Below are 27,575 nucleotides of genomic sequence, written 5' to 3' on the forward strand. Positions count from 1 at the left end.
ACTACCATTCTGCATGTTTTGAAACCCACTTTGATTGCTCTGGATGTTTCCCTGATTATTCTGGAAGCCTCTACCTCGAAAGCCTCCCCTTCCCTGTGGTGAAAATACATTGTGACCTTGATCAAACTGTCTTTCGGTATGTGGGATGTCTTGACCCACTTTTGCTCTGCCATGCGGCATCCCCGTGTTCTGATGGTGCCAGAAATATCAAAATGGTTGCAAAACCCTTGTGCGTGCCAAAACCTATGAAAATCGCGCTTTACAACACAAAAAGATGGCTGCCCAATCTGCCATGTATGTTGTTAGTGGTGGAACAGAGAGCTCACTCCTGAAACATGTCACTGGGCTTCACAACAAGTTATAATGGAGCACAGAGGGAAAAGCAGTGCTTTGCTGCTGAAAGAAATCCAAAATCTTGCTTTTAAATCTTTTTTTCTTGGTTGCTGAAACTGCAGAATGCCGGTACAAAACACCCTCAAACATCCAATATTCTTGCTGGGTGCTACAATTCACTTAGTTCAAGAAATCATTGTGAATTTACAATATCCTGAAAAGCTGAATTTGTCATAAAAACATCCACAGCAAAAGTTGCCTGCCTGTGGAATCTGTCAAGATATGGGTGCAGTACCCTTGGCCGCCTGAATGACAGCTGTCAGAAGACTGCATGACAAACTTAAACTTGTACAAACTGAAATCAAATAGTTGAAAACTAAGTGGCCTGTATTGAGAGTAATCTATGTTGTAACTGTTTAGTCCCATGGTTTAGAATCTGGAATAAGTGTTCTAGCTGCTTGTTTGAAATTACAAGTTGTTTTAAGCAAAGAAAAGAATGCAATAGAATAAGATTTGAATTTAAACCTGACTAAAAGCAACCAAACCAGTATAACCGCTTCCCCCACAGAGGCCAGGCCTCTCCCTTCTGCTTCCCTCCACCAGGAAATCACACCTAAGTGATGAGTATAGGGTGGGAGGAGAATTTGGGCTACAGTGGGAAGGAGACAATGGACATCCTGCAGTTACAGGAACTGTCAAGTGTGAAGGGTCGTAAAATGGCCTGGGCCCAGGAGGAACTGGGAGGAGACTGCTTATGAGCTGCAGGGAGATAGAAGGAGGCGGAGACAAACAACCATTTGTTGCTTAACAAGGACCAAAGACACATTTAAAAAAGAAAAAGATAAATTAATGTGTAAAATTGTTAAAAATACAAAAAAACAGCATTGTGAATGTAAATATTGGCTGCACATTTTTTTAAAAGGTGCCGGAACTCTGTGACATGGAAGAAACGGTGGAAAATGTGATATTACACAAAATGTATTTTTGATAGAAGCATGACACTTCATACACTTATGCCCATGTTCAATGCGCACATTTGTAGAAATTTGCTCCTAAATTGGACATTGTGTTCCGGATAAAAAGGGCAAAATTCGGTAAAAAGCAGACACAAAATCTTACAGCGAAGGGGTTTGCTACACAAAATATGTAATCTATATATGTTGTTATTATTATAGAGGTTGCACACATGGAAATATGTATTGTACCAAAGTAGATTTTGTGTTCAAGAGGCTGGGGGTGGACTCTAGGCCTCATAAATCCACATCATCATGGTGACAACCTGTTTTTCTCCTCCTATCAAGGAAGAGAGGAAACCCTGATCAATCCGTGTCCAAGGGGCGCGCTTAGTTAAACCAGCACACACACCCCTTTATCATAAGCATAAATATACAGCTCAGCACTGAAAAAAAACACAGACAGATTCACCCACTAACAGATTGCTGGCGGAGAACCCTGAAGCAGAACTATCCATCTTACTTGCTCCAGACTCCAGAAACTGGGCAAAGAAGAGAAAGTCCCATTGCATAGCTGAACCATTCTCAGCTAGGCCTTAAATTCCAGAACCAGAATCCCACCACCAAAGGGGAACATCAAACAGCCGGGCTGTGCTGTACTGCGCCTGCTAAAAGAATTATCATCAGAACCAAGAGATCCAATCCAGTCCTGTGCCGAGCTGTGACCAGAGCCATTGCAGGCCCGATCCAGTCCCGTGCCGTGCTGTGAACAAACCCAGTCCAATCCAGTGTACCCAGCTGTCTGTCTTGACCAGAATCCCTGACCAGAATCATTGACCAGAATCCTGACGGTTCTGTTTAAAAACCTATCTAGTGAGTATCTATAGAAAGAACTGTGTCACATAGCATATGTACTTTGCATAGTCTCATCCTAATCTCAAGTCATCCTATCTGCAAATTCAGAATCATAGTATTGTCAGAACTTTTCTTGCGCTGAGTTTCTCTCATTTGTTTTCTAAAATCGTAAGTCATTAGTGTTGTGAGTAACTAAAGTGAATCCCAGAAAGAAATTGAGCATCCACCACGTGAAGGGTTCCCTGGCCATGAACTGATGGAGATTCATGTCTGGCATTCTCTTTTTCTATAGTCATAATCTAGTGTAAGAAATCACATTTGTGTTAAGAAAGGAAGAAGGCATACTATGGCAAAAGGGAAAGTGCACACAGTTGCACTGTGAACAACTCTGAATCTAACAACGTGTATATAATACCCAAGTCTTGTGTATATATGTAAAACCCAGGAACGTCAATAAGATAAAACAGTATTACCAATATAGGAAAAGGGATGTGGGGTAAACACTTAGGACCTCCTTATGACTGAAAGGAAAGTCGGCAAACTCTTTACCCACTATGCTCTTACAGATACTGACAGCGCTAAACCCACGTAGCGGGCAAGCAAGGACAGATTCTGTGAACTGACAATCTGTAGAATACTGAATAAGGCAATTATAAACAGTACTCACGAGGACCGGAAAGACCACTTGAATGTCAGTAATTTCACGAACCCTGTAGATCAAACAGGGACCCAGAAGGCTGTAAAAGCAAAGGGTTAAAGATAACAAAATACATAAACCCTAGTAAAAGGCAAGTCTGAATCGTGATAATAAATCGTGAGGAAAACTAAAAGGGGAACACTCTGGAACTTGTAACAACAAACCCACACCTAATAATCAATGGAAAACATGGAGTGGAATAATAAATCGTGAGGAAAACTAAATGGGAAACACTCTGGAACTGGTAACAACAAACCCACACCTAATAATCAATGGAAAATGAATGCAGAAGTGCAATGGAAAACATGGAGTGGAATCTCAATAAAGTTGGATTAGGAGCAGGGAAAATGATATCACAAAAGGAAACCTTTCCCACCCAATCCAAGGAGAAAAGGCAGTAACTAATTCTACAAAGGTAAATAGTAATACATCATGCTTTTCAGTAACCAGGACAGCATAAAGGGACAGAAAACACCGGCAAACTGGGCTGCATCAAATAGTAAAGTACAGAGAAAGGCTGTCTGCAGACAGAGGAAGACAGAAAGGGAAATTCAGAAAGCATAAATCAAATAAGCGCATAAATCCGAAGTCCAGGACAGAGGAACAGGACACAGGAACTAGTAACTGGGCACAAAGCTAGGAACAGGAACTAGGTACAAGGCATGGAACTAGGAACAAGGAACTGGAACTAGATACTTGGCACAATATCTATGAACAAGGAACTGGAACTAGGTACAAAGCACAGAAACTAGGAACAAGGAACTGGATATAGATACTTGGCTCAATATCTATGAACAGGGAACTGGAACTAGGTACAAGGCACAGAACAAGTACAGGAAACAGGGACTAGTCACAACAGGAACACTGCTACAATGACCAGCGCCGGACTGAAGCAAACTGAGGCTTTTAAAGCTGCTTAACGAGCACACCCCCAGGCGTGCTGCCTGCTGCACCTGCAGCCACAGGTGTTGCCTATCCTCCTCCCAGCCTTGTGCTGCAAGGGAGGAGATGATGCAGTGAGCCAGGCATTCTGGGAAGCAAGAGGTGAAGCAGTGAGCCAGGTATTCTGGGAAGCAAGAGGTGAAGCAGTGAGCCAAGGCATTCTGGGAAGCATAGTCATTTGATTTGAGTAGCATGCTGGCTGCCAGGGAGGAGGTGAAGCAGTGAGCCAGGCATTCTGGGAAGCAGGAGGTGAAGCAGTGAGCCAAGGCATTCTGGGAAACATAGTCATTTCATTTAAATAGCATGCTGGCTGCCAAAAACCAGGAATGGATCCGGAAGGGAAGTAACTGGGAAAATAAGGTTTTAACGCTCCCAATTCATCAGAACACTGTAGCATAGGGTTCGAAGGAAATGTCCAGTAAGGATTAAACCCCAGAACATGCCCCCAAGTGGCGGGGACGGGAACGAAGGGAGCGAGAACGGGAGCGAAGAGAGCGAGCCGTGACACTATACCCCCTTCCACGGCCGACTCCAGGCGGCCGTTACTCGCACAAAACATCTTCCTTCCATGACTGGAGCGCTTTGTCTTCGGAGGTGGCACTGACGAAAACAATGATCCACGGGCAGAAGCAGAAGGACTGGAATGAATAGAATCAGGCTGCAGTCTATAAGAGTCATAGGCAGGTTTTCGGTGAGGAAAGGACTCATGGGTTGAAGAAAGGCATGAAGGACTTGCAGGACCCGAAGTAGAGTTGGAAAGTCCAGGAAGCTCAGTCTCTGGGAGCGAACACTCATACATCATTGAGGAGGGAGACTGGCTGGTGCATGCTTTGGACAATGATAGATACTCTGGTAGCCCCCCTGCTGAGAGCGAACACACAGGAGGTGAGAAAACAGAGGATTTCAGACAATGTTCATGTTCAGACAAAGAAGGTGGTGACTGGTTCAAGGCCTGTGGTTGAGGGTGACCAAGGTTTGATTGCATTTGTTCCACACCTTGGGGGCCTGGAAGTCCAATGGGTTGTACAAGGCTGGTATTCCTGATGTCAGTCAAATGGCGACCTTGTTGCACGTGGGATACAACCACAGGGACGTTTGGCATACCGATAGGAGTGATAGACGCAGTACTTGGTACATCAGGCACACTCGAAGCTGGAGCAATAACAGACACATCTTGAACTGCAGCAGTCATATCCTCCCTTTGGCTACTAGCACCCGAATGGTGCAGCAGTTGGGGAACCGTGCCCGTCCCTTCCTTCAGGCTCATGTGAGATCCGGCAACAAAAGGGCTGTCAAGCTGTTTATCCAAACCGGCCCCCAAATGTGAACCGTCCGGCCCGTTATCCTGGTTGGCTGCTTGTTCGATGTATAGGCCATGGCTGATGGTATCCGTCACGCTCTTGTAACACTCTAGGCAAGTCCAATGGCCTTGCATGTAAGGCTCTCCCAAGTCATGAACCAGCTTGATGTTTTTGGCAGAAGTCTCAGACTCAGATGTAGCATATGCGGGAGGTGCTAATTCTACAGACAAGCAGTTGGGGGAATTAGCTTGTGTAAAAGGCAGGCCTTCTGGTGATCCTCCTGAAGCATAGGATGGGCAGATTGGATGTTCATCCGTAATAAATGACTGGGATTTAGGAGGTAGCTCTGAAGTAGAAGAATCTGCAACATGATCAAACAGAGCAGACAGGTTCACCTCCGATATTGGCAGCGAGGCTGAGCAGGATACAGGTCTTTCATGAACTGAAGCCAAACTAGCAGTAGGCTCTGGGACCGGAGACAGGCACTCAGGATGTGCTACCGGAGGCTTCATGGCTGAAGGATAAACTGCTGGATGAGTCACTGTATCTGAAAACAGGCATGCCAGAGGAAATTCAGAGGCTGAGGGCATGCAAGCTGGAGCCGTCTCGTTAGCTGAAGACAAACTTGTCAAGGTCTTTGGCTCTGACCACGTACATGGTGAAGGCTCTTGAGTGACTGGCAGATATAGCAATTGTTCATTGATTGAAGACACGTTTGACAATGATGACTGCAGAGCCGTGGACTGGGTAGTCGAAAAGTCAATAGTTGTAGAAGGACAGACTGAAGTCCCAGAAGTCGACAGACATATTTGTGGCTCAGGAATGGAAAGCACCTTTAGGGCGATTGACTCCATGACACCATTAACCAAAGACTGAGCTGGACCCATGCTGCACCTTTCCTTAGTGGATGACACAGAGTCATTTCCTAAGTCTCTGTTAATCAGGATTTCGTCAAGTGTCCATTCCTTTGTCTTAACTTCTGAAGGTGGCAGATTATCAATCAACAGTTCAGGAAGCGCTTGCCTGGTCCTTGTTTTAGTATACTGTGGAATGAGTCCATCAAAACAAGAATTATGTACTGTCTTTGATTGTTCATTGTGACAAACTTTGGCAGAAGGAGGAGTGAACACAGAGGTAGCATCGTTTTCCACATCAGCTTGAATGTTTACTTCAGTCTCAGCAGCTGGATCAAGGGCTGAACCTAAGCCTACAGTAATGACTGATTCTGTGTACGCAACCATTGTGGATTGTGTTTGAAATACAGAAGCATGTATGTGTTCAAACTCTGAATTATGACTGACTGCTACGGAGGAATTCTTAGGCAAAGGAGTAACTTGTAAATCTTCTACTAACAGCAATTCCTGACAAACGGTAGAACAATTGTCAGAATCTGTGCTCTGAATAAGTGCTGTGCAAGAAAGAGGACTTTCACTCCCAATAGGTTTTTCATATTGACAAGTATCATGACCTACTAAAACCTCCTCACTCAGAGATTGAACAGTATTCACTTCATCAACGGATAAAGTTTGAGGTGTAGTCAGAAAAATTCGTAAAGTTTTATTCTCCTCTAATAAACTGATGTATTCTCGTCTTAATTCCTCAAATTCAACTCTTAACATGCCCAGGCTTAACTGTACATCCCTATCAGTAGTCACAAGGGAAGACATGGTGGCATCGGGGCTGGAACCTGCCCTAGTCATCTGGACGTGTACTGATTGTACATCGTCGTTTACTGCTTGCAGGTCTTGTGATCTATACTCTCGCTTACCGACTTGGTCTGTGTTACCCTTAAGTAAACTACTGACATCAGACCTCTTGACATTAGGGACTACAGTAAGTACTTGTGCAGAGGAGTAAGCAGTTGGCTGAGGGCTGAAAACAGAAGTTATGTAATGAACCCCTTCATTCTTTATGTTTGAATCATGAAACTGTTCAATCTGAGGTAAACCACAACCGGAATCATGGGGTTCAACAACAGATGTACTCATATTTAGTAAATCTAACAGTGTTTTATTTTCCGCTGCTAAGGCTTGTGCGGACATATCTGGATCAAAATTAAAAACAGAATTAGGATCAGGCAATGTATGATGGGCCAGGCGATGGGTAAAATATCTTGCACGTAAATACCCATTCGTGTCAAGGAGTTCATTTAAGTCTGGATCAGTGTTTTGATTATCACAGGCAAACGTAGTCAAAACTTTCTGTACACATTTTTTAGTAGCCTTGCTACCCTTCTTTCTTGATCTGGCCGTATACAAACGGGAAGAAGGGCTGGTCATTCTGTTAAGAAAGGAAGAAGGCATACTATGGCAAAAGGGAAAGTGCACACAGTTGCACTGTGAACAACTCTGAATCTAACAACGTGTATATAATACCCAAGTCTTGTGTATATATGTAAAACCCAGGAACGTCAATAAGATAAAACAGTATTACCAATATAGGAAAAGGGATGTGGGGTAAACACTTAGGACCTCCTTATGACTGAAAGGAAAGTCGGCAAACTCTTTACCCACTATGCTCTTACAGATACTGACAGCGCTAAACCCACGTAGCGGGCAAGCAAGGACAGATTCTGTGAACTGACAATCTGTAGAATACTGAATAAGGCAATTATAAACAGTACTCACGAGGACCGGAAAGACCACTTGAATGTCAGTAATTTCACGAACCCTGTAGATCAAACAGGGACCCAGAAGGCTGTAAAAGCAAAGGGTTAAAGATAACAAAATACATAAACCCTAGTAAAAGGCAAGTCTGAATCGTGATAATAAATCGTGAGGAAAACTAAAAGGGGAACACTCTGGAACTTGTAACAACAAACCCACACCTAATAATCAATGGAAAACATGGAGTGGAATAATAAATCGTGAGGAAAACTAAATGGGAAACACTCTGGAACTGGTAACAACAAACCCACACCTAATAATCAATGGAAAATGAATGCAGAAGTGCAATGGAAAACATGGAGTGGAATCTCAATAAAGTTGGATTAGGAGCAGGGAAAATGATATCACAAAAGGAAACCTTTCCCACCCAATCCAAGGAGAAAAGGCAGTAACTAATTCTACAAAAGTAAATAGTAATACATCATGCTTTTCAGTAACCAGGACAGCATAAAGGGACAGAAAACACCGGCAAACTGGGCTGCATCAAATAGTAAAGTACAGAGAAAGGCTGTCTGCAGACAGAGGAAGACAGAAAGGGAAATTCAGAAAGCATAAATCAAATAAGCGCATAAATCCGAAGTCCAGGACAGAGGAACAGGACACAGGAACTAGTAACTGGGCACAAAGCTAGGAACAGGAACTAGGTACAAGGCATGGAACTAGGAACAAGGAACTGGAACTAGATACTTGGCACAATATCTATGAACAAGGAACTGGAACTAGGTACAAAGCACAGAAACTAGGAACAAGGAACTGGATATAGATACTTGGCTCAATATCTATGAACAGGGAACTGGAACTAGGTACAAGGCACAGAACAAGTACAGGAAACAGGGACTAGTCACAACAGGAACACTGCTACAATGACCAGCGCCGGACTGAAGCAAACTGAGGCTTTTAAAGCTGCTTAACGAGCACACCCCCAGGCGTGCTGCCTGCTGCACCTGCAGCCACAGGTGTTGCCTATCCTCCTCCCAGCCTTGTGCTGCAAGGGAGGAGATGATGCAGTGAGCCAGGCATTCTGGGAAGCAAGAGGTGAAGCAGTGAGCCAGGTATTCTGGGAAGCAAGAGGTGAAGCAGTGAGCCAAGGCATTCTGGGAAGCATAGTCATTTGATTTGAGTAGCATGCTGGCTGCCAGGGAGGAGGTGAAGCAGTGAGCCAGGCATTCTGGGAAGCAGGAGGTGAAGCAGTGAGCCAAGGCATTCTGGGAAACATAGTCATTTCATTTAAATAGCATGCTGGCTGCCAAAAACCAGGAATGGATCCGGAAGGGAAGTAACTGGGAAAATAAGGTTTTAACGCTCCCAATTCATCAGAACACTGTAGCATAGGGTTCGAAGGAAATGTCCAGTAAGGATTAAACCCCAGAACATGCCCCCAAGTGGCGGGGACGGGAACGAAGGGAGCGAGAACGGGAGCGAAGAGAGCGAGCCGTGACAATTTGTCTTTTAAAAGTGCATTCCTGTTTCCATTTTTGCGCCATTCTCAGAAAAACGACCTCCACTAAAACCTCCATAACTTCTTCAGTTTTCATGCTAGAAACAGAATTTCTGCTTGTAGCTAACATCCACAGCTTTAATTTGCATCTAAAACCGCATCCCAAATCCATACAGTTCTCCCGTAATCGCGATTGAAAAGTTTGCCGTTAATTTTCGTTTAGGGAATTTCTGACACGTGTAAAACAGCTTGGGATTGCTTCCGACCTCAACTTTAAGATTTCACCTTGCTTCTTAGTATTAAATCATTGCTAGTGTTTGCCTGCAACTATCCAAAGCGGCTCCCATAAGAATTTAAACAATTTCAGCAATTTAAACCATATTTAGTGTTTTACCCAATCCATTCCCAAGATAACTTTAAAAACCATTTTTGACAGCTTGCCAATCAATTCTGTTTTTCTCTTGCATTGCTGGGGGGAAATTGGGATTGATATATTGCTTGAATTTTGCCATTCCTGAAACCTGTTCTCTCCTCCTATCTTTTTACATTGTCTGTTGGAGGGGTTGAGGGGTGTGCAGGGGGAAATAGTAACCACACTGCTAGCTGTTCTGAACACACACACAAAAGTATTATTTCTGTGCTGAAATGTTTTGCCCACTATTGCTCCTTGTGCATTAAAGAGATTGCTTAGTGTAACATCACCCCATTGGTGATGATTGTATACCCATTAAACATAGTGTGATTAATTTGTAACTACATAAATAAATATTTTAACATTGCAATCCAGCCTGATTCCTGGTTCAGTGTGACCGGTGGGGTTCCAGGAGGGGGGCGTGATATGAGTGGTACATCGTTCAGAATAAAAGAACTTTTAGACACAAATAAATAAGGATTTCAGTTGTGCATTACACGCTAGGCGTTGACTTGGGTGAAGTGCTGGATTGAAATCACTTACAGATATTCACCTGCGGCATACTTGCTGCTTGCTGCAAACCCGATCCATCTCCACTAGTCAACATCGCCCCTTCAATGCAGTAGCCTCTTCGCCTTTCCTAGCATCGTCTTTCTTTTGATTCTTCTCTTGCAAAATCCTGCAATAATGCGCAATTGTCCGCTGAATCTCTGCCCATGGCTTTGCTTCCATGCTCACTAATTTCTTGAACTGCTTTTGTACTGCTTCTGGCAGCCTTTGGCATAATATATGATAAAATACAGGTATGGATTTCCCCCAAGCCTTGCGTGTCTCCAAAACCCACTGCTCTTAGAAATTCTGAATGCAAACAAGAGGATCCTCCCCTTCCTTAATCTTTTTTGCCATTATATCTCCCATGGCGGACATGTCCGGATACAGTACTCTAAGCACTTTCCAGACCGCCGCCCTACAATTCTTGAACGGTGCTCCATCATGAGCAGTGTTTATCGTGGTAACACTAAAATACCCTGCTCTTGACCATACGTCATTAGCCCTTTTCTCAAGGATGGAAATCAGGAGACCCTTAATGTCCCCTATAGCTAACGTTTTTCCTCCTGTCATTTTCTCTAACTTGTGTATCCATTTCCCAGCGCCAGAAGTTAAACTCGGGAGTTTGCACCTTAAATTATCCTTATCCATTTCTGGCCAAGGTATATGCTGTGGCCTGGCTCCTCCCTTTTCTAACAAAGGAAACTGCAAGATCCCAAACTCACATTTGTCTCCCATCATCTGTCTATCCATAGCAGGGAAAAAGGTTCTGCTCCACCTTCTACCTGGCAGTGACCTTAACCTGCTCATATAAGGTGGCAGTTCCCCCCCTCACCATGGGATTGCCCACTAGTTGGATCTAGCCACATCAATAATTCTGACGCCCGAGATTTCGGTAGGTCTAGATCCGACCATCTTCCTAGTCCATTGAAAAACACCCTTAAGGGCCACATGCATTGCCTTCCTCCTCCCCATGGAAAGTTTCCCTTTCCTTGTCTGATATATCCTGTCCCCAACTCGTGTGACTACTCTCCTCTTCATCTCTATTCAGAGTCAGTCTATTTGAAGACAGCTCCTTTGGATCAAAACTGCATGAGGCTCCTTCTTTTGTCATACAAGTGCGTACCTTCGACTCAATCGTTTTTACCCTTCCCCTGCAGCACTTTCTTAGTCCTCATATCATGATAGACTTCATCGATAGAGTCCCCAATGCTTCTAGTGTCAAACTCATCCTCTAGATTTGCTCTAGACGGAACTGCTATTGGCTCATTTGCTGGGAAGAACTCTTATATGTCTTTCCATGGCACTACTGGATTAGGATCTATTAATTCCTCTTCCACATGTTCAAAATTGCGTGCTCTCTGCCTCCTCTTTCTAGTTCATCATCAAACTCTCTTTGTTTCCTTGCTTCTTCTTACTCTTGTTTCCTCTTTTCTTTTCATATCTTTCCTTTGATTTGCCCTTGGTGTCGCCTCGTCTTTTGTCTTTGTATTCTTTTATCCCTTAATTTCTGTTCCTCCTCTTCCTCTCTCTTTCTTTCTTGTCTTTCTCGTTCTTTGATTGCCCTCTGTTGTCATATTTTCTCTGTTCTTCTGCTCTTTTTTGCTTTCTCAGTTGTTCCTCTTGATACAACTGTCTCCGTCTTTGTCTATCCTTCTTTTTAGCTCTGTTTTCTTTCAATCTTCTCTCTCTTTCTCTTTCCTTTTTATCCTGTTCGTCTCAATCTTCCCTTTGTTTTATGTCCTCAATGATCTTACCATCGAGTTTGAGCAAAATCTGACCACCCATCCATTCGTTCTGTATAAGTGCTAACTCATCAGTCTTATCCTTTTCTCCTTTCCATTTCTTTATTTCATGTCCTATATCTACAGATGTACTTGGTCAATCACTTCTCTCCTTATCGCATCTCTCCTTGTCCCTCATATGCTGGGTTACTGTACCCTGTGACTGCCTTAAGATCTCTTAATGGGTATAACCCATCATCTTTATAAATATCGGTGTCTGCTTCAGGCGAGGCAGGTGGAGTAAAAGGCTCCTCACCCCCCTCTTTGCATATATTCAATATCCAGTCTCCGGGAGGTGGCCCTTCTCTCTCCTCCTGGTAAATTTTCCAGAGTTATAAGCTCGCTAATCGTTTATCTAACTTTTTTCCGTTTGTCGTTATATGCTGCAAAACTGCCTTCGATAAAGATCAAGTTACTTTACCCCAACCTCCCTCCGTTACTCATTTTTCCCTTATCACTTTCTTTGCCCACTGCCCATTCATAATTTTTGCCACCTGACTCAGTTTTACTCACCATTCGTTTTTCAACTTCCGACTCTCAGGATCGTGTGCCTCTTTAACAGCCGTTTCAACATTCTGTTCGTTCAGCTTCGTGTAGACGCCGGGAGGGGTTTCTGCCTGAAAACAAGGGACCCGTCTGACCTGGCTTGCAAGACTTGCTTTACACTAATATCCACTATCTACAGAGAGCTTCACATCCTTTCAGCCGAATGGCAGAGGTCGTCCAATATTTCCAGGACCCCAAAGCCTACTAGGTCGATGGATTTTAAACTATCCTCTCCGCTAACACGTGAACTGGGGGACTCCAGCTCTTTAAGATGAGCTAGCAATACCCTTGAGATGGATGGGGATGCTACTCAAACATCAATAATCGAAACGACTCAGGTAGTTGTCAAAAAGGTAACTGTTTTAATATCAATTATCTAAAACAGGGAGTACAACGACATCAGCGGACGTCTCAACATAAGATCTCTCAATGCATCTTTAAAGAAAAGCATTCTTTTATAGCAACAAATCATCATTGATGACGTCAACCTACGTATTACTAATGTCATCCTACGTGGCAAACTACAAAAACCTAGTGGCAATTGTGATAGGCTCTTAAGGAACCTCTAAGTACATGTTCCATATTCATCTATAAGAGTGAAGAAAAGTGATAGATTTCTTAACATCAGGTGGGGCAACTAAGCCCTCCCCTCAAACAGGTCACTTTGAACATCACTAAATACACAACATCCCATTGGTTACACAAACTGTAGGACCCTTAATCACACACCACCCTACAATTGGTTGGCACTCTAACCTCTGTCAGTACTTTTCCAGCTACATTTAGCAGCACACAGGCTGGCCTTCCAGGTGCTGGTGAGCTAGTCTTAACCATAGCATCCCACCAAATAGCATAATCATCTATCATCACCTCAGTGGTTTGCTGTTAATGAAGGCTTTGACCTTGTCCTTGGGAGTGTTCTTTTGCTCTGGAGAATTCAGGGGATTGAAGGCACGCTCTGCCCTCATGCATATTTGTGACCATCGTGTTCGTCCAACTTCATCCTTCCGTGTGACTGAAGACCACAATATGAATCCCTATTGTATTTAAAATACTATTTTCTAATAGACCTCTGATGTCTTCCTTGTTTTTGTCCGTGTCTTCTGAACAAGAGTTTTGTTCTTTCACACGATTTGTAACCAATGTCTACTCACCCCAGCCTGATAAGACCTTGGCTTCTTGGGGCTCTTCCAGCTTTGCCTTTCTGAGATCTGCTTCTGAAATTCAATTGCTTTTTTAACTGCGACATACTGGAAACAAGGCCTTCCTTCTCTGGTCTAGCTCTGCTATAATATGTAGTGAAAACATCCATTCTTTACCCACTTCAGTATATATGTATATGTTGGTGCATGCCGTAATCTGTTCAGTATAAAGCTAGCCTTAAGAATACTTTGTATGCTTGCATTTCTTTGCATCTGTACATGTGTAAAATAACTTGATATCTTCATTGTTTCTGCAGCATAAGTTTCTTCATCTTGATCCCAAGATGTCACTTACCTTTGATACTTTCTTGATGCCTCATAGCATATTCCTTCTCTGGTCTCTGCATCTCTTCCATGTACGTCATCTTAGCTTCATGTGATGTCACCATTCTTCCCTTTCATTTATTGGTCCTGCTTCTTCCGGGATTTCATTCAAATGGCCATCAGACTGTTGCGTATGGCTTTCTCAATGGGAACCTTGCTTCCAGGATTCTAAATGGATCGTAATAGTGATTCCCAAACACGTAGGGCCTCATCACGACTTGGGCGGTAACGCGGCACTATTAGCGCCAGCGCTATCTGCCCTAGCGCCGAACTCCCCGGCGCTAATAGCGCCGGATCACGAGTTTGGCGGTAATGTTAATCCCCATTCCCCATTGAGCCCATTCGGGAATGCCCCATTCCCCATTGAGCTCAATGGGGAAATTTTGCGCTAATACCGCCGGCGGATTTCCCGCCGGCGGTATGAGCGCGAATTTTCGGTGGATTTCCCCCCAGCTCAGAGCTGGGGCGAAATCCGCCGAAGTCCTGATTTGGCGGACCCTTAAATCCGGCAGTAATAGCGCTACTGCCGGATTTAAGGGTTACCGCCAAAGTCGTGATGAGGCCCACAGAGTGAACATCCCCTGGGTATGTTTGCATGGCCCTAGTTGGCCAAGAGGGTGAAATGTAGCTCCTGGTAGCTGTTGGTGCCAGGCCCACGAGGCTCGACTAGGCTACAGGAATGACCTGAATAGCTCCCTACATTTTCGATCCTTTACCAGTGCGCAAGACGCGGTACATTGCCCCTGCAAGGGGTACATTCGGCATCAGCTTATGTGTCTATGTGAGTGGCCCCGTATGAAGGTTACTTACTCAACCTTTGTCCAATTTAGGGGGAGCTATCCCAAGCAGAAGAGTAAGCCTTCAGTTTATAGACAAGTGTTTCCTTGGTACTGAATGCCCTATTCAATCCTGATGTGCCCGCAAAGGTTCTGTGGAGGATAGCCATTGGCAAGCAGCCATCTAGGCACACGGCTTCCTAAAGTTGATCTGGTGCCTCCATGTATGAAATCATCAAACCCATGCACTCCACTCTAGCACATTCAGAATGCCCTGAGCCGTAAAGTTCCCAGTGGAACAAGATCTAGCTGGCTAACAGCCACCAATTAATATTAACCCTAGGATAGCCTTGGCTAACAAAGGTTCCTGCTCCAGTGCCAGCATTCAACAAACAGTAAACATCCCCAAACCCAAGACCATCTCCATGAAAGGGTCTACCTATATGGTTGGCAGCATCTGCTCGGCATAGTTGTAATCGTAATTAGTTATTTATAACGCACCCAGAGGTGTTCTAAGCACAGACCCAGGGTTCGAACCTGTGTTGCTCCACGTCGTCTGTCTTTCAAGGTGAAAGCATTGCTCCTGGGCTATCCTCCTGGGTTGCATCCACATTGCAAGATAATGATGTTTTAAACTATACAGGCCTGCTGTTGAAAGTATGCAAAGGGCCACCATCTCTGCTTAGAAGATATGCATGGTGGAGCCACAGTCTTCCAACACTTCAACTCCATCTTTCTTTATGTTCAAATCTTTGGTCAGCATTCACTATTTGTAGTGTATCAAAATAGAACATCACAGTGTGCAGCCTGGAGATCCTGGAAAGTGGGAAAATGACAGATGGTGTGCAATGAAAACTCAATATCATAGCATAACGGGACATTGCAGAGTGGAGGGGGGCAATACTCTGGACGGCCCAAGCAACTTCAGTGGCTGGGAGCAACAGGGGAGAAAATATGATATTGGTTCTACCACAGTTAGTCTGTTATACTAGAATCTCTGGGGCACTGACTGGCTGGTGAGGCTATGTCTGCCTGTCAAATCAGGTGATGCAAGACTGGGTAAGGGCCAGTGCAGCAGTAATGCATTTATTTATTTATTTTTTTGTTTTTTTATTTTAGCATTTAGTTTCAATAGAAACTTTTTGCCATTACAGAGCCTTGTAAATCAACAATTGACAATATACAAGTAATAAAGAAAAGTTATCCAATTAATATAGGAGACAAAATGAAAGATCCAGTAAGAGAAAACAATGACAAGCTACAAAACGCATTAGAAGAATAAAAAGAAGTAGTAGAAAAGGAGAAGAAGGATAAAGAAGAATGTCATATATTGATTAAATGTCCAAACATTCTAAACAATTTTAGGTTCTCTTTTTTTCTTCAAGTTTGGCAATAAGGATTGATAATAGCTCTAACAGGACGAATGTCAGAGATGGCCTAGACCCTTGCAGCAAGAATAACCAAATGACTTTCTTGGTAAAGGTTTGATTGTCTTCAAAGAACCTGCATAAAAGATTGTGTTGAATATGGTGCACGCCATGGCAGTTCATGATGAGGTGGCGGAGTGATTCCATTTTGTGACCCACAAAGCCTACATGCATAATCTCTTATGCCTTTGGGTTTCCCTACTTCAAGGATCTCCTTAGTTGGTAAAATGTTGAGTGGTAGTTTTAAGAATTGTTGGCACAAAGAGGGAAACATACTCAGATATATGGGAATCGTTCCTCGTTTGCTTTGTGCTACACAGTACTTTCCATACAGTTTGGACGACAGTGCAAGCTCCAGCATCTCTATCCATTCATACTCATACAGTCGCTTTTTGACATACTCTGGATTTTCGATCAGCGATTCCTCTGTTGTGTCAATTGATTCTAATAGACCCACACATGTCTTGCCCCATTCCACAAGTAATTGCTCTCTTTCCATCTTGAGCGCCTGCCCAAGTAACATAAAGCCACAATCAAGCGGCGGCAATAGGCATTTCCAACAGAAGGATAACGTTTTCCAGCTAACAAAAGTGATTAAAGAAGCCAGGCCTAGTTCTTTCCATATCACTGCTATCGGAATGCAATTTGGAAGCCCAAGTACAGATCTCCAAAAAAGACCCTCTAGTGTTTTCCAAAGCTTCCAACTCAGCTGGAATGCACATTCAGCCCCGTAGGTCAAAATGGGGATGACCTTCATGCAGTAAAAGGTAATTACAGGGGTCATTGAAAATTTACAATATTTGGTTTTAATCAGTCTTTCCTGGGCATACAGCATCTTTACTTTTTGTCTTAAACTTGCTTGTCTGGGTGTGTCGCTGTTGCTCACATTAATAGAGATTCCCAAGTAGATCATTTCAGTTGTTACTTGAATTTTATCACCATTTATATACCAACCATTGAGTTTTGAGGTCTTACACTTTAGATTCCCAAAAACCAGCACCGCTGATTTAGATGCATTTACTCGAAGGTCATTAGATGATAGGAAGCAAGCCAAAGCATCGAATTGTCGCTGAGGTCCGATTGGAGTTTCGTCGAGCAGCATGACATCATCAGCATACAACAATCTGTTGAGTGGGGTTCCAGAGATGGACGGTGGGAAGCACCAAATGTCCTTGAATGCATCACCCATGTCAGAAATTTACAATTTAAACATGGCTGGTGCTAGGCCGGCATCCTTGCTTAAGGCCCTGCAATGCAATTCTATGTGACAGTATTGGAGCCACTAGCAGAGGAGCGCCAGGGTACACCAATTTGTCCCTACACTTAATTAAAACTATCCTATTGTAAGGGTGTAAGCGTAATCACTTATAAGCACTCAAATGTTTGCAGTTGAAGTCTGCGATGACGTTATTTGTCAAGGATAACACACTAAATAGCGAAGCAGGGATTATCACCAACTCTGCAATTGGGGCACGGCAACCTTCTTCCACGCTTTACTTGGAACACATATTTAAGTTTTGGGGGTCAAGGCCTACCATAATACTGTCCTATAGAGTCTTTACTTCTTGTTTTCCCTTGAATTGGGAACTTTTGTTGGTGTTGGTACTCTACCTTGCAGCTGTACCTTCTGTGTAGCGATCATTTAATTCTCCCATCCTAGTTGTGTTGCTCTGCCTTTTGGGAGCTACTACAACCTGGATGATTATAGAGGGGTTGAGTAGAGGCAGTGATGGATCACTGGAATGCAACTGGAAAGCTTGCATCTCCTTCTTACTTGAGTTTAGTAAATGCAGTGCATGCTAACCAATGTTTTCACTGTTCTGCGCCTCCTCCCCTTGCACCAAGTTGGCGACTATGCGCAAATACAGAATACGCAAATGCGTTCATATAACGGCTGATGATGTCACATCCAATATTTGGGCACCCGCCGGGAAATTCATGAGTCGCCGCCTCTGGCAGTACTGCAGCACTGCATTGAGACAGCCAAGCTCACCCACCACTGAAGCCCAGTCTCTGCTTCTCTTCACCTGAGGCCACTGACTCATCCAGCACTGCTGACCCGACATCACCTACTGCCCCAGTGTCTTCGACCCACAACCATTGCCACTGCTGAACAGCACTGCATTGTTGTACCCAGCACAACCGCTCCTCAACTAAGAATCGGACCAGTGCCAAAAGCACTGAGATGCCCGTTTGATGCTGAAAATACTGTCTCTATGTAGTTGGGCCCCAAAGACAGGAACATAAGGTACCGTGAAGAGGCCCTCTCCCCAATACACGTTTGGGACCATGGTCACTTTTAAGTACCCCATTCTCTTATTCTTAAAGACATAACCTTTGAACAGTGACAGTGCGTCAGTCTTGTAACAGAACAACGTTGGTCAACTACCTAGAGTGACCTTTCACAAAAGTCTCCATTCTCTTTGTTCTTTTATAGTGGTGGGTTTTCCTAGTTTTTTTTAATTAGTGGTTTGCATTTTATTCTTTGAATAATTATAAGTCTATATTTGTATGAAACATTCCTATGTTCCCGAGAAGGAGACTAGACAGCAAAGAGGCCAAGGTTTGAAGGGGTATCAGAGCCGTTCTCTCATCTTGCCTCCTAAAGTCATATGTGTTATTAGGAGCAAGTGATCATTCCGTAAGCCTAGGCACTACGCAAACAGCCCATCCAATATTATAAACATATCCCTCTGCGTACTGCCCTTTCCTGTGAAAGTCAGCTTCCACGGACTAATCCTGCGATGGGTGGAGGGGTCCACTCAGGAAAACCTACAACCTAGCCCATCCCAAGTGCTAAAGGGAGAGTCCCTGTTATAAATTGACATGGGGAGTCATGCTTCTAGGAGAATAACATTATGTACTGTGGACAAGGACTGTACATTTTATTTATTTCTTTATTTATTCAACATTTGTAGAGCACGCCAAACCCATAAGCATCAGGGCGCTGGTTACATGAATAGGCACAGAGAGGTACATCAAGGATCATAAACCACAACAGAAGACAACTAAATAGGGATAGAGGGGACCAGAGTCAAGAGAGCATGATAGTCTTGGCGTAGGGCTCCCTCAGGTCTTATGACCAGCAAGCCTGGCCCCTTCTGCGGAAGCTTAGGGCGCCCCAACACGTGCCCCGTGGCTTGCTTCGCCAGCGGAGTACTGCAGATCTCTAGCGCAGTCCTGCGCCTTGCCCAATCAATACCATCAACAAATTAATTAAAAAGAAAGGCACGTGGTTTCGACCGACTCGGAACAGGAGCACAGAAAGAATGCACTGAATGCGAATTTTCTAGGAGTTCCTTCGACCGCACAAGCCATACATTAGAACCAGAACGTCATGCTGGATAATATTGTAAAATGCCATGATATACAGAACCGCTACAAGCAGGTCTCAGCCCCGGAGAAACGTCCAGCGTGCTAAGGGTAAACCCATTCCCAGCACAGACAGGCGCCTCTTCCAATCCACGCACGGGGGCGAGGTTTGCCCGAGCCAAGACGAATCAGACACTCGGGAGGGAGGGTTCCAAAATGCTGAGAGGGTTTTTTCTATTTCTCTTTTTTTTTTTTTAGTTTAGTAAATTACTGCAGCAGGAGAGACCCAAGATCGGGGTGCTTCGTCCCAGATAAGCTGAGAGAAAGGAGGAAGCCCTTGCAAAAACATGCCGGTCCTTACTCGTCCTATATTGCCCCGTGGGCACCCCAGCGCTCTGAAGCATGCCCAGGGCATCGTCTGCAACTAGCCACGCGCAATGGGACAGGCTTCCTGCAGCAATAAGAAGCCATTCGGTGGGAGAGAGACAAAACACCCCGGGAGACAGCAGGGATCTGGTGCACCGACAGCCAGGGAAGCCGTTACGATGCTGCAGAGAAGCACAGCCCGAAGCAGCCAACTGCAGACCGTCTGATACGAGACAACCTTGAGAGAGCTGGAGATTAAAATCGGCTGCCCTCTTCATTTTCCTCGAGTGTCAAGCGTCGTGCGGGTGCCGTGCTGGGTCTGGCGATCAGCATTTGGGTCACGTTGATGTGGAGTAGGGGCCCGCTTTGCATCAGCTCTGGGAAATGAAGACGACACTGCAGCAAAGCAGCTGCTGCCCGAGGCGTTGAGCCTGTCCGGATCTAGGCTGTCCAGGGACCGTTGTCTCCCCCAAGGAAATGAGACCACCGTCTCGCCGTCAGTAGGCTATGAGACGTCCATCTCTCTGCCACTAGAGAACGAAACACCTCTCTGCCCGGCAATAGGACAGGAAGCCGCTCCACTAGCAATCGAAAAGCTGTCTCCGAAATACAAGGTGATAACAACGCCCTGTCCCCGACGCCAGGGAACATTCACAGGACTGCGAGGTAGAGCTGCCGAACCCGCAAAATAGGAAATGAAACAGCCTCTGGTCTAGATGAAACTCCTGCCTCTTTAAAATCATTAGATGCGTTTGCCGCTTGCAAAATATTACATCAAATCACTGTCCCGCCGAATATAGGAGACTAAACTACTGCTGACCAGCACTTCCCGGAAGTGTCATCTTCCACGTTCTGTGCTGCACCGGCTGCTGGAGGGACATACCTCCATGGGAAATAGCGCAGCCATCTGTGCTCTCCAAGGTGCTGAACGCGCGGTCTGCCGTGTGGTGCGAAGTGAGGGAGTCTCTGCTCTGAGCTGTCCAGGGTGCTGAAGGTTCTTTCCCTCACGTGAAACGAGAACATCCAAGTCCTCCTGTGTCCAGTGTACTGAGCGTGTTATCCTCCCAAAACCGGACCAACCTCTGCCGTGCGCTCTCCAGGGGACTGGAGGTGCTGTCTTCGAGTCCCTCAGCAATGTCCTGCCTTGGGTGCTGAGGGAGCACTATTCCGTGGCGTTGGAAGTAAAGCGGGTCTACACTATGCAGTCCAGGGTGCTGGAGCTGCCACCATCCCGGCATTGAGAGACAGAGCAGTGCCCAAAAGCTCCGCTGCCTGTAGCGCCAAGCTGCCACCAGGAATACATCTGCTCGCGTGCCACATCTTTCCTTCGCTATTCCTGCCATCATGTGTAACCTCGGGACTATTGGCCTCTACCTATGGGAGACGATTGTGTTTTTCAGGTAGGGCATGTCTCGCTACATTTTTGCCTGCCGCTTCGTTTTAAGGCCTTATGAAACGCAAGGAACCTGTGTTTACACGGCATGCTGGTCATTTGCAAGGCATTGCAGCCTCCACTGCATTACGGACATTCGTGGCATCTATACAATCTGTCATTGTGTTTGCGTATGTGCAGGCTCATGTATGGGAGCCTGGCACGTGCCCCCTCTTCTTGAGCGTGGGTGGGCCGACTGCTCTGCAGCCACAGAAGCCTCGGGAATCGGGATGGCTGCTGGTGTAATTCGCAAAGTGGTGCGGTTTAGGAGTAAATCTATCGGACTTTGTGAGTTACTCTGTGTAATTAGTGCTGCAAATCCTATCACCGCAGTGCTGGCGAGGGAGCCAAGCAGCCCGGCGTGCTCAGCAGTAAAGCGACCCCTAGCGCTGGCTTGGGAGGCGAGCGCCTGAACTGGGGTAGCATTCGCAAACCATGCTGGCATGCTATACTATATATAGGTCACGTGCTGAATGTAGTAGGGCTAGGAGTGAATGAACGAGTGAGTCAGGGAGTGGGAAAGAGCGAGTGAGTTTTTTTGGATTCTGCATTCGCTGGCAAATACAAATTACCCATAGGTGCTCAGATGGATGTATGGCGAGGAACTGGCTTGGGGGCGGAGGGGGGAGTTGGTGGAGTTGGTGTTTATAAAATGTGCCGTATTAACAGCACGGCGCTCACGGTGAAACGAACGGCCGCTGCCTCTGCGTGTTTGCAAGCTGCAGCAAATTGGTGGGGATCATACTCGGGCAGCTCGCCCTGTCATCTTTCCAAGGTCATAAGATCGAGTGCTCATGTGTTGTGCATGTGTATCAACTCCCATTGTCTTGTCATTGGCCCTCTCAGTCCGTCGTGTGTGCACTATACATATCCCATGTATAAGAAGTCCTCCCTCGCAATGTGCAGTGGCCCCCTGAGCACCTCGCCCCTGCCCTCCAATGTGCCGCTCAGCTCACACTTCACTGTGTGTCCGTCCTTGGCATCTGCGCGGAGGGAGACAGCAGGCGGGCGGGCGGGCATGTGTGCGACCTGTGGCCGTCGTTTGGTGATTGTTGGTTCTCCATCACGTGTGCTTTGATTTTGAGGTCGGCGCGGTCTACCTAGCTTCGCAGCGGGCCCCATTGTGTGGAGCAGAGACGCAGCCACATCACTGCGAACCCGCTGCGCGATTGCCCCCCTATTACCGCTGCATCCACATACTGCGCTTCCGTAAAATCGCCCTCGCTGCACGTGTCAAGTGCAAGATGATAATAATAATAATAATTAATAATAATAATAATAATAAATAGGAACTTCAGCACACAGCACACAGCGTTGTCGTCCAAGTTGCTCCAAAGCGTCAGCCCCCAGCCTAGCCCCCCATTAACGCATATGTTACCCCTTTAAATGCTGAACACCATGTGTGTTTTTTACGGGGAGTGTGGGTAGCCTAACATTGCAAGTCTGCAGCTTCTTTAACCGGCCGCTGCAGCTAGCTCAGCGGGTTATAGTCGAGTTGCAGCGATGTGAGCCCAGGCTGCAGTTTATCTGTTTTGAGAACCAGGAGTCTCCTCTTATCCTTTCGAATTCGATTAAATGAATGATGTGGTTTTTTGGCGCTATTTCACCGCACTTCAAAGTAGCATAATCAGGTGCTCACATCTGGGTATAACCCGCAAAGGCACAAGTTTAAACCGTTGCTTGGAAAACTCACCCTTTCATTCGGTTGAGGTCGTTAAAAGGAGGACCATTCTCCAAAAAATAATCCCTTTCATTCATGCATCAAGACGACATTTCAATTTTACAGCCCCTCTGGCGAAGTTTCGCGTTTCTAGAGAGGAGCTCGGACATTCAGTGCACTCGCCAGGCGCAGGCGCTCCTCTAATGCTTGGAAATCTACAGGTGCGTTTTTGAAAACTATTAGTAATTTTACTTTGCCTACTTTATGAAAGCAGTGATGAAATGTTCTTTTCTAACACGTGAAAGGTTTCTACACGTGTCGTATTGACCGTAACACAATAAACACATTTTAAAAAAGCAGTGATTCAACCACAAAATAAATGTTGACTAATAATTTTCCTGTAAGAGTGCGCACATGCAATTACTGGTGCACATAATCATTTTCCTGTAAGAGTGCGCACATGCAATTACTGGTGCACATAATCATTTTCGTTGTGTTTTCACTGAATTTCACAGCATTCACTTATATTAATTTCCCCCAAATCCTCAAATTTGGTATTTGATTTTTTTGTTGTTCATGTCAATGCTTGTAAATGCAATTATAAAACATGCCTTTGAATGAACTACCTCAATATTCACTTGAGTGTCGAACACGGGAGGGGTCCCCTTTTTTTGTGCATCTACGTCTTTGAGCGAAAGGGCCGGTGTCTGCTATTTAAGCCCCAGAATAGTAAGGACAGCCAATCAGATAACACTGGAAAAACACAAAGACGATTCTGACTCCCAACACAAATAACCAGACTCGCCAAGTAAGATATGTGTATAAACTGTTGCTGCTGGAAAAATGTTTAAACAGGGCTGTAGAAGAGACTGTGACCAACAATCCCAAACCTGTTTCAGAGGCCAATAGAGGTTTGGAGAATGGACGAGTTCATTCTGAGATCGCGATAAGGGAGGCCCTGCAGATTTTAGCCATTGAGTGGGTGGCCTCGTCATCGTCCCCTAGTCATTGATGAGGCAGGTCTGCGGGCTGAGAGATGGCCTGTAATGGCTACATTGAATTGTGGTTTAGCGTGCACGCTGAAATGTGGTTGAGTGGTAAAGGTGGGAGGTAGTCTGGCGGTGAAGCTGAAGTAGGCTAGAATGGGCTCCATAACATGTAGTCTGGTGTTAAAGTGAGCTATAATCTAGTGGGTACGCTGAGAAGTGGTCCAGTGGATTGGACAGCATGATGTCAGTCTGAGGTGTTATGTAGTCATGTCTTTGAAATGTTGTATCGTTGTGATGTTGATATGTGGTCTAGTGTTAAAGGTGAGGTGCCGACTAGGGGTAGACTTAGGATGCAGTGCAGTGGTAAAGTTAAGATTTAGTCTAGTGAGTAATTTGATGTGTGGTCTAGTGATGGAGTCCGGAGTGATATAGCGGTGAAGTTGACTTGCGACACAGTAGGTAATTGATGCTGTCCACTAGTGTTGAAGAAGTTGAAATGTGGCCCAGTGCTGAAACTGAGATGTAGTCTAGTAAGAAATCTGAAATGCAGACATGTGGTGAAGTTGGGACGTGTGCAAGAGAAGTTAAATGTATCCAAGGTGACATGTGGTCGAATTGTGAAGTTGAGATGAGTCGTGGTATGTTAGCCGACATGTGGCCCGGTGGCAAAGTTGAGGTGTAGCTAATTGCTGAAGTTGAGATGTTCTTCAGTGGGTACGTTCAGATTTGGTCTAAAGGTGAAATTGAGAAACTGTATAATGGGTCAGTTGAGAGGTGTTCTAGTGTTGAAGATGACGACCAGTGGGTAAGTGTAGGTGTGGTGAATTAGTGCTGATGTTGAAATGTGGGTCAGGGGTGAAGTTGACATATGTTCTGGAGGGTAAATTGACATGTGGATTGCTGGCAAAGTTGAAAGGCACGTTAGTGGATATATTGCCATGGGGTCTAATTAGTTGATGTGTAATCTACTGGTTTAGTGGTGAGATGGCCCAGAGGTATAGTTGAGAAGTGGTCTAGTGGTGATAGTGCAATCTCTTCTCCTGGGTACGTTGGGATGTGGTCCAAATGATGACATTGAGAAGTGGCCCAATAAGTAATTTGGCATGCAGCCTAGAGGGGATGTCGCGTGGTAGTCCAGTGAGTGGGAAACTTGAGATGGGGTCTACTGGAGAAGTGGAACAATAAGTAATTTGGCATGCAGCCTAGAGGGGATGTCGCGTGGTAGTCCAGTGAGTGGGAAACTTGAGATGGGGTCTACTGGAGAAGTGGAACAATAATTAGCCATGAATCCGACCAGAGGTGTTGTGAGTAAGCTGAAATGTGGACTAGTGGGAATATAAAAATAAATGTGGTCTAGTGGACAAGTGTAGACTCAGTCTAGTGGGTACGTTGAGAGCGGATTGTGTAGCGAAGTTACGTATTGATCTTGAGGCAAATTTGGGATGCAATCTACTTGGTAAGTAGAGGTGTGGTCTAGTGCGTAGTTGAGGTTAAGTTGAGCTCGGATCTAGTGGTGAAGTTGATAGGGTGTCCAGTGGACACATTGAGGTGTTGTCTAGTGCATAATGTAAAATGGGCACGTTAGTACGTTAACATGTAGTGCAGTGGTTTGGTTGAGCGATGGGCCTAGTGGAAAAGTTGAGGTTTGGTTTAGTGGCATAGCTATTCACTTTGGAACCACCGTCCCCAAAGTCTAATGCCAGTGGTCACAAGTTACCGCAACTGTGTAATGTGCTACATATCATTTGCATCTGCCTCAGTCACCTCTATGCAAAATGTGGCCAATGGTTTGAAACACCAGTGTTATGCGTCATGAAGGATGGACATCCAAGGGCATAAAATCCCCTGCTTTAGGAAACTGACCTCTGAGACTTCGGTAGGGCTGGGAAAGAGTCAGTCATATGTCAAGCTCATCTCAGAGAAGCCATTATAGCTTGGACAGGCCCGCGTTATGGGCCTTTTGGGACCAGCCTACTGGCAGGCCATTCTCTGGCAGGGCAGGCTGGAGTAGATTTGCTGGTAGCCTCATGGCACAATGTCTGGCGGAGCCCAGGGACCACGGAGGAACCCATTTGGGGGATGTAAATGCACACTTGAATATGTGTGCAGCGAACTAACGAGGCCATGTTCTGCTCCTGGAGTCATGTGGTACATCCGCAAAGCATTGTTCAGGCAGACAAATAGGGGCCATTTGTATGCAAATTGGATGCCGCGCCGCGCCTGCTGCTCGCCCCACTGGAGCGCGCAGGGGACAGGGGAATTAATGGCACTGGGACCGTCTTCGGACTGAGGGGGTGTGCTGAGGAGAATCTTAACTCCAGCTTAAAATTGGCTTTTTTTTTATGGCGTTGCTTTTGAGAGTGGGGCCCTGTGTCAGCGCCATTCGTGTCGATGGGGTTTTTATTTGGCCTGTTGGTCGCTCTTTTTGCCAAACCCTCGTTCCTCTTTCACTGTCACTGATTGAAAGTATAGGGACTCTTACGCAGATGGCCTTTCCCAGTGCCTAGATGGCCTTTCCTGGGGGGGGGGGCTGCCCACATACTCGGCGCCCTTGCAGTGGCACCTCCTCCTCTCTCTTTCACCCTTTCCTGACTCTGCTGCCTGATTGACAGTCGCTACTATGGGGCGCAGTTCCTCCAGTGGGCATTAAAAACGCATAAAATAACAGTCATTAATTTCTTGTACCGTTTTACAGAGCTTTCCCCGAAGGCGGGAGAGCGTCGCCGTGCTCCATCCCACCCCTACAAAAATGAAATATATAGTTGGGGCGCCATGTAAGAGCTGCTTTCATGAGCAATGCAGAATCAGTTGGACCAATAAGAAGAGCACCTTCAGCATAAAATCCAACAGCCCCCCCCCCCGTCCCCCATCCCCCATCCAAAGCATGGGGTTGGATGTGGCCTCAGCACTGACAGCCAAGAGAATCGTCGCTTGGCAGCCAAGTCACTTCTATCATTACTTTATGTATGTTTTGTGCTTTGGTTTACTCAACCTTTCACAATTAAATTACATCGCATGTATTAACAAAATCAGCTTAAATAATTCATGAAATGACTGCATATTTAAATTATGCAACACACATGCAACCATCATCCATTCATTATTGAGTTAAAATGCCCTTAATAAATCTCACCCCTGCCATCGCCTGTGCCACGAGGACTGAACGTCATAGGGGCCAGCATCGTGTGGGAATGGGGCAGGGAGCCCGATTTACAACAGCGTTTTGCAATGGGGCAATTCCATTGAAAAACGCGTTGTAAATCATAACATGCAGTGCATTCCAGTAACAGATGCTTCCAGGTCTCTTTAATGCCTCATTTCCATTGACCCCAGGTGGACTCCGGCCCGTTCTCCCTAGTCCAGAGCTCCTTAATCTCCCCAATGGGCAAAACACGATGGGTTTTACCAGTACGAGAACCAATGGCAGTCCTTGTATTGGCATGACAGGCCGGCAAAGGAACCGAACCACTGACCTGTAGAGTAGATACAGATCTCCACAGCAGGGGCTCGACCGCCTGAGTTATCTTGCAAAACGCCAGGCACTTGTCTAAACGGGTACTTTTGTGGCAGAGCCTTCGCGTTCTTGTCAGGCGTGCGTACGTTTGCGAAAA

General features: G+C 45.4%; 1 protein-coding gene across 4 annotated transcripts in view; it reads left to right on the forward strand.

Moving 5' to 3' along the window:
- Positions 1–19,787: 19,787 nt before the first annotated feature.
- Positions 19,788–27,575, forward strand: part of GLRA1 (glycine receptor alpha 1) — a 730,078-nt gene continuing 722,290 nt past the window's right edge. For all 4 annotated transcript variants that reach the window (XM_069653991.1, XM_069653993.1, XM_069653992.1 and 1 more), the window contains exon 1: positions 19,788–21,283. In XM_069653991.1, the coding sequence (XP_069510092.1) occupies positions 21,228–21,283 (56 nt within the window). In that variant the 5' untranslated portion in view covers positions 19,788–21,227. The remainder of the gene's footprint in view (positions 21,284–27,575) is intronic.

The sequence above is a fragment of the Ambystoma mexicanum genome, chromosome 3q (genome assembly GCF_040938575.1).
Source record: "Ambystoma mexicanum isolate Mex_15411 chromosome 3q, UKY_AmexF1_1, whole genome shotgun sequence".
Classification (NCBI taxonomy): Eukaryota; Metazoa; Chordata; class Amphibia; order Caudata; family Ambystomatidae; genus Ambystoma; species Ambystoma mexicanum.